The sequence below is a fragment of the Dama dama genome, chromosome 16 (genome assembly GCF_033118175.1).
Source record: "Dama dama isolate Ldn47 chromosome 16, ASM3311817v1, whole genome shotgun sequence".
Lineage (NCBI taxonomy): Eukaryota > Metazoa > Chordata > Mammalia > Artiodactyla > Cervidae > Dama > Dama dama.
Window position 1 is genome coordinate 10,839,109 of NC_083696.1, and position 12,305 is coordinate 10,851,413.

The following is a 12,305-nucleotide window of genomic DNA, read 5'->3' on the forward strand; positions in this document are numbered from 1 at the left end:
ACCCCAGCCCGGGTTTTCTGTAGCATGGACACTGGATTCCAGCTGAGGGAGAGAGGAAGCTGCCAGGTCATACCCACAGTAGGCACCATGGTGCTTCTGCCAAGTTCTGTTGGACAAAGCAAGTCTCAAGACCAGCTCAAAAAAAAAAAAAAAAAAAAAAAGACCAGCTCAAGAGGAGGGGAAATGGATTCCATTCTTGATGGGAGGAGAGGCAAGAAAAGAAGGGGAGGGATTGTTGACAGCCATCTCTGGAGCCCATTTCCCACAGAGTTTCCCAAAGATGTGGGTTGATTAGAATTGGTCCCTTGGGTCTCCTCTGGCAACTGAATGAATTACTGTTCCCCAGACAACAATCAGCTAGCAATGAGGTAGGTATTCCTTGGTCCAAAACCCCAAACCAAACAAACCAGTGTAAAGAATATAATGAATTTTAATAAAACCACTAAACAAAAATATGAAAGGATTCTGAGATTATATTCTTCCTTTTGGGTGGGGGCATTGTTAAAATGTTCTTTTTTTAATTTTTAAAATGAAGTAATAGTTTTTTTTTTTTTTTGGAAAAAAAAGACTTTACTGGAAAATTAGAATATTGGTCAAAGAAAAGAAATGCAAGAAGGCAAAGTGGTTGTCTGAGGAGGTTTTACAAATAGCTGAAGAGAAAAGAGAAGCAAAAGGAAGAGGAAAAAGGGGAAGATAATACCCAACTGAATTCAGAGTTCCAGAGAACAGCAAGGAGAGATAAGAAGGCCTTCTTAAGGGAACCATGCAAAGAAATAGAGGAAAACAATAGAATGGGAAAGACTAGAGATCTCTTCAAGAAAATTGGAGATATCAAGGGAACATTTCGCATAAGGATGGGGATGATAAAGGACGAAAACGGTAAGATTAAGAAGAGGTGGTAATAATACAGAAGAACTATACAAAAAAGATCTCAATGACCTGGATAACCATGATGGTGTGGTCACTCACCTAGACCCAGACATCCTGGAGTGTCAAGTCAAGTGGGCCTTAGGAAGCATCACTATGAACAAAGCTAGTGGAGGGGACAGAATTCCAGATGAGCTATTTCAGATCCTAAAAGATGATGCTGTGAAAGTGCTGCACTCAGTATGCCAACAAATTTGGAAAACTCAGCAGTGTCCACAGGACTGGAAAAGGTCAGTTTTCATTCCAGTCCCAAGGAAGGTCAATGCCAAAGAATGTTCAAACTACAGTTGCACTTATTTCATATGTTAGCAAGGATATGCTCAAAATCCTTCAAGTGAGGCTTCAGCAGTGAACTGAGAATTTCCAGATGTACAAGCTGGTTTTGAAAAGGCAGAGGAACCAGAGACCAGATTGCCAACATTTGTTGGATCATGGAGAAAACAAGGGAATTCCAGAAAAATATCTACTTCTTCTTCATTGACTACACTAAAGCCTTTGACTGTGTGGAACACAACAAACTATCGAAAATTCTTAAAGAGATGGGACTACCAGACCACCTTACCGTCTTCTGAGAAACTTGTATGTGGGTCAAGAAGCAACAGTTAAAACCTTACATGGAACAACTGACTGCTTCAAAATTGGGAAAGGAGTATGACAAGGCTGTATATTGTCACCCTGCTGTTTAACTACTATGCAGAGTACATCATGGAAATGCCAGGCTGGATGAAGCACAAGCTGGAATCAAGATTGCCAGGAGAAATATCAACAACATTAGATATGCAGATGACACCAACTCTAATGGCACAAAGTGAAGAGGAATTAAAGAGCCACTTGATGAGGGTGAAAGAGGAAATTGAAACAGCTGGCTTAAAACTCAGTATTCAAAAACTAAGATCTTGGTAGCTGGTCCCATCACTTCATGGTAAATAGAAGGGGAAAAAGTGGAAGCAGTGACAGATTTTATTTTCTTGGGCTCCCAATTTATTGCATACAGTGACTGCAATCATGAAATTAAAAGAATTTTACTCCTGGGAAGAAAAGCTATGACAAACCTAGACAATATATTAAAAAGCAGAGATGTCGCTTGGCCGACAAAGGTCCGTCTAGTCAAAGCTATGGTTTTTCAAGTAGTTCACGTGTGGATGTGGAAGTTGGACCATAAAAAAGGCTGAGTGCTAAAGAATTGATGCTTTTGAATTGTGGTGCTGGAGAAGACTCTTGAGAGTTCCTTGGACTACAAGGAGATCAAGCTAGTAAACTCTAAAGGAAATCAACCCTGAATATTCATTGGAAGGACTGATGCTGAAGCTGATGTTCCAGTACTTTGGCCACCAGATGCAAAAAGCTGACTCATTGGAAAAGACCCTGATGATGGGAAAGACTGAAGGTAAAAAGAGAAGGAGGCAACAGAGGATGAGATGATTAGATAGCATCATTGCCTCAACGAACATGAATCTGAGCAAACTCAGAGATAGTGGAAGACAGGGGAGCCTGGCAGTCCATGGGGTTGCAAAGAGTTGGACAAAACTTAGCAGTTGAACAACAACAACAACATCAACAATAATATCAGTTCTTCCAAAATTACAGGTCTTTGAAATCCCAGAGTCTGGGAACAACCCGACTTTCTTCAGTCACACTGTTCCTCCTGTCCTCTGTCCCGCTGATGGTTCTTGCAAATGTCCTGGAAAAAGTCCCCTTTTACTTAAGGTACTTTTCTTTCTCTAAGTGAAATTGGTGTGTCTGTGGCTCTGATGGAGTTTCTAAAGCCTTAAATTTTGTTCACTAAGCCAAGTCTGAGGGGGAAAACTGCTAACTTGCAGAAAGATTTCTCTTTTTCAGCCTCTGAATGATTGTGTGGTTTTCACTCCTGCACCTGCTACCACTGACAATCTTCAGTCAAAGGGAAAAGTCTGCTAAGAAGCATGTCTTATCCTTCTTGAAGGCTGCTTTAAGCTCTTTTGATCTTGGTACAATTAGTGAGACCCTTCTAAGTAGCTTCTTTTCTTCTTGCCTTATGCTTATGAAACATTTTTCACCCTGGTCTAAGCTGTTTTGTTTTAGGAGTTCTTCAGATATTTTAACATGAAGTTGATGCTAGCCTTATGTTATAGTAATTGAATTTTTTAGCATACTTCTTTGGGTTCATTTTGTTGGGTTGTCAAGAGAGTTGGTAATAGTTGTTGGCTTTTATAACTTTTCAGAACACATAGACAAATATTTATTGAGCACCTCTTGGTGCCTATGATATGAAGGACACAAGAGAAGAGCTCTTAAGGATACAACAAATTTGTGATACAGTTACAAACAAATGCATCTACTTATACGTGTAGATGGAGAGTGTGAAAAGTGGCTGTCAGGAAGAATGGATAAAGAAGATGTGCCACATATATACAATGGAATATTACTTAGCCATTAACAAGAGCAAAATAATGCCATTTGCAGCAACATGGGTAGACCTAGAGATTGTCACACTGAGTGAAGTAAGTCAGACAGAAAAGGAGAAATATCATACAACATCCTGTATATGTGAAATCTAAAAAAAAAAATGATATAAATGAACTTACGAAACAGACTCAAACTGAGAATAATCTTATGGTTGCTGGGGGGTAGGGAAAGGGGTAGTTTGGGAGTTTGGGTTGGACATGTACACACTGCTATTTTTAAAATGGATAACCAGCAAGGCTACCGTATAATGCAGGGGACTCTGCTCAGTGTTATGGGGCAGCCTGGATGGGAGGGGAGTTTGGGGGAGAATGGATACAAGTGTAATGTATGGGCGAGTCCCTTCTCTGTTCACCTGAACCTGTTGCAACACTGATAATTGGCTTTACCCCAATACAAAATAAAAAGTTAAATCCCCCACCACAAAGAAGAAATGGCTGTCACAATGTTCAACCCTTTTCTCCTTTTTCTGGTTTGCTCTCCTTTCTTGTGTGGGTCTCAAGACATAGATGAGTGTGAGGTTTCCAGCCGGTGCAGGCGTGGAGGACGGTGTGTGAACACTCGTGGGAGCTATGAATGCTACTGTATGGATGGATACTTGCCAAAAGGTGGACCTGAGCCTTTCCATCCGACCAGAGATGCCACGTCATGCACAGGTGGGTTCCTGCCAAAGAATGCATCCTCTGAAGGTGAGAGTCTGTTGACGACTCTCCTGCTCTGATGTTGTTCTCCTGCTCTGAGCCTAAGTCTGTGGGTCTGTGTTGAGGATGTTGGTGGGAATCTGTGTTTTGCATGTTTATAACCTATAAAATTCAATAACAGTCATTATAGAGTGGGCTATATTAAAGTTAAAAAAACTTTAGGGATTTTTGTAGGTAATAGATGTTCAGATATTAACCATTATATTAGATAGTAAACACAGCTAATCTGGTAAGGACTAGCATCTCAAAAGTTACCAAGGAAGTTATAAAGGCTTAAATATTTTAGGATATTGTGCAAAACGAAATTAATACTTTGTTGGGCTAGTCTTCTCTTCGTTGTTGTTTAGTCCCTAAGTCATGTCTGACTTATTTGCGACTCCGTTGACTAGCCCACCAGTCTCCTGTCCTTGGCATTTCCCAGACAAGAATACTGGAGTGGGTTACCATTTCCTTCTTCAGGGGATCTTCCCGACTCAGGGATTGAACTCACGTCTCCTGCGTTGGCTGGTGTGTTCTTTACCCCTGAGTCACCAGGGAAGCCCATAGGCTTATCTTTAGTGAGTGTAAATTAGTGAGAGTTGTAAATTTAGTTGTAAATTTAGTGAGTGTAAATTAGTGAGAGCTGATTGCCAGATCCTTTCAGCTTTATGCTGTTACTTGTGGAAGACCAGACGATTGAATAGAGACACTCATTGGAAACGTGCCCGGAAGTCTTGTAGAAATGAGCCAGTCTGTTTTAAAATATGACTCGAGTGTGTATGTATGAGGGAAGAGAGGATAAAGTAAAGATGGAAAGAGATTATGTATTTTGAAAATACACGTTTATATAGTAACAAGTTTGACATTAATTTATTTTCAGAAATAGACTGTGGGACCCCTCCTGAGATTCCAGGTGGCTATATTATAGGAAATTATACCTCTAGGCTTGGCAGTCAGGTTCATTATGCTTGCAAAGAAGGATTCTTCAGTGACTCAGAAGATACAGTTTCAAGCTGCACAGCCGTGGGCACGTGGGAGTCCCCCAAATTAAATTGCCAAGGTGAGTTTTTCAAAGGTCCAGCTTCCCAGCTTATAGCAGCTGGAGACTGTTTTTCTATTTCTCTCTAAATCTCTTTTTGGGATAATGAATGAATGAAATAAATCCAATAATTTCCCATTGTTTCTGCTAGGTTTTCAGTTGATTCTCTTGGTATTTAAAGGAATAAAATTGTCTGCTAATGATGATAATTCCATCTTTCATTTTGCCATGTTTATAATAGTCATGTTTTTCTCTTAACTGACCACTCAGCTAGTGTGTTCAGAGCAAAAGTTTAAGTAGGAGTATTGACTTTGAATTTTCTTTCCTTATTCCTTATTTCCTTATTCCTGACTTATGCAAGTGGTTTGAGTATTTCATTATCATTCATGATTTTGGCTTTCTGATGTTACTGACATCTAGTTATGTTTTTATGTACAGTGATAGAGTGCTGTGTGCTGAGTTCTGTTCTAAGCACTCATTCAGTCCTTACAATATCCCTATGAATGTGTACTATTATCATCACACTTTACAGATGGAAAAACTGAGGCATGGAAAAGTAAGTAATTTGTTTGAGGTTATCGAACTAGTGATAGAGCTGAAATTTGAACTCAAAATTCTGGTTTCAGAGGTTGTATGCTTAATCATTCTGGTATACTCCTGTTTTTGTGATGGTGTTGGCTTCTGGTTTGTTTTCTACTTTTGTCTTTTCATCATTTTACCAGTTTTTGGCTATATATACATGATATTAAGGAAGTATTCATCTATTTCCATTTTACTGGGATTTGTATTATTTTTATCATGTCTTTTAAGCATGTATTAAGGTGATCATGTATACTTTTCTCCTTTTAACCAGTTATATGTTGGTTTATATTATTAAATTTCCTAATAATGATCAATACTAGTTGCTGGAATGGATTCTTCTGGGTCTTTGGTGTTTTATTCTTTCAGTCTGGATTATATTTGCTAAATTGTGTCTAAAAGTCTTGCATTGATATTCATAAGTAAGATTGGTCTATTTTCTATATTATCTTTGGTGATATAGTTATTAATGTTATTCTAAATTTTGAGAAAATGAAGTGAAAGCATTTCCTTCTTTCTGTATTCTCTGGAGTACAATAAACAGGATTTTTGAACATTTCACCTGGAAAACCATCTGGATGTGGCACTTGGGAAGAGGTGGTCCTTGGGATATTAAAAAAAATGAATAATTACTGGTCCTGTTTAAGTTTCCTATTCTTTTTGATATTCATTTTGGTAATTTACATGTTCTTAAAAAAGTCATCAATTTCAAATTTATTTGCAGAGAGAAGGGTAAGGCACTCACTTACTTTACACTCACTTACTTTTTGTAGTTATATGTGTTTATAATACTGAAATATTGGAGACAGTTTCAAATGTCTATCGATAACGAAATTAGTCAAATCATAGCATATACATGAGATGGAATATTCTGTAGCTAATATGTTGAAAAGAATGTTTACTAACATAGGTCTATTAACAGTATATTACTGAATTACAAACTATATGAATAATATGCCCTTAATTTTGAAAAATTTCATATATACATGTTTATGAACAAGTTCAGAAAGCTATACATTAAAACATTAACGGTGCAGAGGAATCCCCTGGTGATCCAGTGGTCAGGACTCTGCACTTCCTCTGCAGGGGCCACGGGTTCGGTCCCTGGTGGGCAAACCAGGCTCCTATATTCCATGCTGCTGTGTTTAGTCACTCAGCCATGTCCAACTCTTTGCAACCCCATGGACTGTAGCTCTCCAGGCTCCTCTATCCTTGGGGATTCTCCAGGCAAGAATACTGGAGTGGGTTGCCATGCCCTCCTCCAGGGGATCTTCCCCACCCAGGGATCAAACCCAGGTCTCCCACCTTGCAGGCGAATTCTTTACTGTCTGAGTCACTGGGGACGCCCCCCTGCATGCCATAGGGTGCAGCCAAAACAAAACAAACCCCGAAAATGTTATTGAAGGAATTTTTTTTTTTTTTTTTTTACACATTAGACAAAGTAACAAAGTTGTTTCCATTTTGGAAAAAAGAAAATAAAGCAGTTTTCATGGAATTTATTGTGTAGCTGAGAAACCTCAGTGCTGGGCTTGGCTAAGTTAATCCTTTAGATATTCTGATTTGTGATTGAGGTTCTAATCGCATTCTGATAATTGTCATCCTGGGGGTTAAGAAATTCTAAAAGTACATTTTAGTTCTCACATTGTCTTTCTGTGGATCAATTAAAATGCAGAACTGAGATTAAAATGTGCCATAATGCATGTCAAAAAACTCCCTAGAGATTTACGTAAGAAGCTTCATATAAGACAATTCATGTTACTTTGAAAATCAGTCGTCATCCAGATTATTGAACTGAGAATGTAGAAAGTTAATTTAGAGAAGAGTGCTTGTTCCATTCCCCAAAGAACTGTCACTTAGCAGGTCTTCATTTCTTACTTCCCTCCGGTAATAACTGTTCCCTGTGCTTGCTGACACCCTCCCCCGTGTCACCACATGGCCACTGGCTTCTCCTTGCTCTGCCTTCTCTCTGAGCTCACTCCTTCATATTTATCCTTCTTCAGTCTTCTTTGGGGCTCCAGAATCTGGGCCCTGTGCCAGCCGGCGCTGTATTTTTAGTTGAGCGTTACGAAGCCACAGGAGTTGGGAATTCCAGTGAAAACACTAGCAAACTGTGAACTTGGTTGCTGAAGAGCAGGTACTTAGGAAAGGAGCAGCTGCGTGGTCCAGATGGCAGCGTGTGTGTCTGATGACGGACTTCCTCCCCCAGAGAAGGTACAGTTGGCAGATCCTGTTGTTTGCCTTCTCCCAATTACTGGCGGCTCTGCTGCTGCTTTGGTGAGGGGGAATCGAGGGGGGCCGTGACATAAGTTCCCTGTTCAAGCAGGCCTCGGAAGTGGATGATGGAAGGGAAGATGACATCTTCCAAAATAGGTAAGAATTTGTGGAAACGTCTATCACACATTTCCAGCATCTCTCTGGAAAAGACAATCTCTAGCTTGCCTTTCCTTTGTTGTTGTTCAATTTCTAAGTCGTGTCAGACTCTTTGCCACCCCATGGACTGCAGCACGCCAGGCTTCCCTGTCCTTCACTGTATCCCAGAGTTTGCTAAATTCATGTCCATCGAGTTGGTGATGCTATCCAACCACTTCATCCTCTATTGCCCCCTTCTCCTCTTGCCCTCCATCTTTCCCAGCATCAGGGTCTTTTCCAGTGAGTCGGCTCTTCACATTAGGTGGCCAAGGTATTGGAGCTTCAGCTTCAGCATCAGTCTTATATGAATAATATGCCCTTAATTTTGAAAAATTTCATATATACATATGTTTATGAAAAAGTTCAGAAAGCTATACATTAAAATATTAACGGTGCAGAGGAATTCCCTGATGATCCAGTGGTTAGAACTCTGCTCTTCCACTGCAGGGGGCAAATATTCAGGGTTGATTTCCCTTAGGATTGACTGATTTGCTCTCCTTGCTGTCCAGGGAATTTTCAAGAGTCTTCTCAGCACCACAGTCCTACAGTATCAATTCTTCGGTGCTCAACCTTCTTTCTGGTCCAACTCTCACACCTGTACATGACTACTGGTAACTGAACAGACCTTCATTGGCAAAATGATGTCTCTGCTTTTTAATAGGCTGTCTAGGTTCGTCATAGCTTTTATTTTGCTATTCTTTTTTTTTTTTAATTTTCAGAAAAGGTGCCAGTTGTGAAAGCTTAAAGAATTTGAGTTTTAAAAAATTCAGTCAAGCCAGGAGCAAGATAAGGGAGTCACTTTAACCATTAGTTAAATCATTTAATCATTAACAACAAATCCAGAGTCCAGATCTGATGCTATACTTGATAGATCCTGTGACTAGGCAAGTCTGGAATCTGGAAGGAGAAAAACCAGGTACACCACAAGTTATTCTATAAGAGTGAATTCTTACATATCATGTAAGAAAAATGGGTAAAAACTTGAGAGTTGAGATGGAGAGATGGGGTGGGTCAAGGGAGAGTTGGCATTTGCATTCTTACATTTGGGTAGTTTGCTTCCTGTGCAAGCGTCTAGTGACAGTGGTTAGCAGTGTAGGTGGACCAGCTGAGGGTTCTGGGACCATCCAGGTTTGTTCCCATCCTTTTTGGGGCCTTATCTTCCTTTCGGGCTGTAGTTCTCACCAGAGGGGTCTGGTTCTGAATAGTCCCTTAAGAATCCACTTCTATGTTTGCTTTTTCTTGCTTAAAACCCCTCTAAAAACAGTGAAGTGGCCACTGCACCTAGAGTAAGATCCTAACTCCTAACCATGGGTTTAAAAAAAATATATTTATTTAATTAATCTATTTGGCTGTATGGGATCTTAGTTGTGGCATGCAGGATCTATTTCCCTGACTGGGGCTTGAACCCAGGCCCCCTGTACTGGGAGCGCAGTCTTAGCCTCTGGACCACCAGGGTAGTTCCATAACCATGGATTTTGAAGCCAACATGGCTCTGGTCCTTTTGTGTTTCTGTACAGGTTACGTCTCCCAATATTCTCTCCCAACCAGTATGTCTCTTATCAGCTTCAAGGTCCTTTCTCCCTACTTGAAATAATTGACAATCTGCTTTAAAAAATTATTATTGTGGTAAACCACACATGATATGAAGTTCACCATTTTAGCTGTTTATAAGCCATTTATAAATATACAGTTCAGTGGCATTAAATGCATTCAGTGTTGTGCAACCATCACTGCTGTCTATTTGCATCATCCAAAACAGAAACTCTACACCCATTTAAGAAAAACCCCCCATCCCTTCTTCTCTCTTTTCTACTTTCTGTCCCTGTGAATTTGTATTATGGTTACCTCGTATGTGTGGACTCACACAATACTTGTCTTTTTATGTCTGGCTTATTTGACTTAACATCATATTTTCAAGGTTCATCCATGTTACAGCATGTATAAAACTTTACTCATTTTTCTCCCTTTTAGTTTCTTTGAGATGTAATCAACATGCATCACTGTATAGATTTAAGGTGTGCAGCATAATGACTTGACTTACACCATATCATGAAATGATTATCACTGTGTATTTAGTGCCCATTCATTGTCACATACAGATACGACATTAAAAAAAAATAGAAAATGAGAGGAATTCCCTAGTGGTCCAGTGGTTAGGACTCCACCTCCACCGCAAGAGGCCCAGGTTTGATCTCTCGTCAGAAAACTAGGATCTCACAGGTCAGCTAAATAAGTACATAAAAGCTACACACTGGATATTTCCATTAAAAAAAAAGAAATAGAAAAATGGTAGTTTTTCCCTTGTGATGAGAACTTTTAGGATTTACTTTCAACAATTTTCATATGTGATGTATAGCAGTGTCGATTTATCACTTTGTACATTTCATCCCAAGTACTTATTTATTTTATAACTGGGAGTTTGTAACTTTCGAAGAACGTCATTCCTTTTTCAGGCTGAATAATTTTCTATTGTGCGTATACGCCACATTTTATTTCTTCATTCATCTGTTGAGGGAGGCTATGTACTTTTTGCACAGCAAGCTCCTTTTCATCTTTCAAGTTTCAGCTTAAGTGTCATCTCTGACGTCCTCTTGCTTAGGATGTAAGTGTGTTGTTTATTATTATTTTTACGGGACAGACTGATGAAAAATCAGTCTGGGGGGACATCAACCGTGCGTCTTCTTCAGTATCATCTCTCCGGCTCCTGGCACAGTGCCTGGCATACCTAAGGCCTGTGGAAGCACCCCAAACCGCCCCCAAAAGGTGGCAGAGATGACGGCAGGCATAGCGGAATTGGCTTCTGAACTGCGCCGCAGCTTATCCTGTGGCTCAGCCTTGCTGAAACCCTGGCCTCCTCTTTTCCTGATTCCACACCTTCCTACTCTGTCTTCTGCACTTTCTTGCTTGCGTCTCCCCTGGCGTGACATTTCTATGCTTTGATAACCCATAAACAAGGCTCTGGGGCTGACTCTTGGTTTCCCCATCCCCATACCTGTGGCCCTCCAGAATGCATGGCACAACTCTGTGGGCTAATTGCAGAGGCAGAGTTTCTTCCTGGAGTCGGTTAACAAGGGTGGGACATGGTTTCTCAAGTCTACTCACAGCAGAGCCAGAGCTTGAAGGTTTACAAGGTTTTCCTTAAACACTGCTTTCTTTGCTTTTTAGAAATGCCTTCTGATGTGGTTACTGTTTTTTTTTTTTTTTTTAGTGAAAGTCACTCAGTCATGCCCGACACTTTGCGACCCCATGGACTATAAGCCCGTGGTCCATTGAATTCTCCAGGCCAGAATACTGGAGTGGGTAACCTTTCCCTGCTCCAGGCGATCTTCCTAACCCAGGGATTGAACCCAGGTCTCCCACATTGGAGGCAGATTCTTTACCAGCTGAACCATTTAGGGAACTAGTTTGGCTTTATTTCCCATTTCATAAATATTCCATTTTCAACTAATAATGGGTATCACTTCCCATTAAGAACCAGAGCAAGGAAGTGACTTACCTTATGTCACCAGCTTAGATACCATGTTGAAAACCCAAAGCACCTTTCCAGAAGGCAAATTTCATATAGAAGCAAGCCTTAGTGAGCCCTGGAGGTGGGAGGCAATGGTGAAAGGCTGGAGGGCTCTAGAAGGAGAGGGACACTGGGGCAAACTTACCTTCCTGCCCAGTGTGGTCTTGAACCCACCCAGAGGGATGTGTGTTGTTGCTGAGTCAACTCTTCATCTTTTAAGATTTTCTTCGTGGAGCCCAATCTCATCTACACAGTTGGGGAGGGTTTGAAAAAGCTTTGGCATAAGTTGGAATACAAATGAGTGCATTCAGGGGAGGGGTGGCCTGTAGCCTGCCAGGCTCCTCTGTCCATGGAATTCTCCAGACAAGAATACGGAGTGGGTAGCCATCCCCTCCTCCAGGGGATCTTCCCAACCCAGGGATCGAACTGAGGTCTCCCACATTGCAGGCGGATTCTTGGCTGTCTGATTCACCAGGGAAGCCAATTTTTAAAAAATCTATTTAAATTAAAAAATTAATTTAAAAATTAATTAATTTATGACTGGGTCTTCGCTGCTGCCTACAGGCTTTCTCTAGTTGCAGCGAGCAGGAGTTATCCTTCATTGCGGTGCTAGGCTTCTCATTGAGGTGGCTTCTTTTGTTGCAGAGCCTAGGCTCTAGGGTGCACGGGCTTCAGTATTTGTGGTGCATGGGCTCAGTAGTTGCAGCTTGAGGGCTCTAGA

At 40.7% G+C, this 12,305-nt stretch overlaps 1 protein-coding gene across 7 annotated transcripts in view; it reads left to right on the forward strand.

Moving 5' to 3' along the window:
- Positions 1-12,305, forward strand: part of SUSD1 (sushi domain containing 1) — a 183,681-nt gene that overhangs the window by 25,440 nt on the left and 145,936 nt on the right. For all 7 annotated transcript variants that reach the window (XM_061163419.1, XM_061163424.1, XM_061163423.1 and 4 more), the window contains 2 exons: positions 3,873-4,025; positions 4,930-5,109. In XM_061163419.1, coding sequence (XP_061019402.1) covers positions 3,873-4,025; positions 4,930-5,109 — 333 coding nt within the window. The remainder of the gene's footprint in view (positions 1-3,872; positions 4,026-4,929; positions 5,110-12,305) is intronic.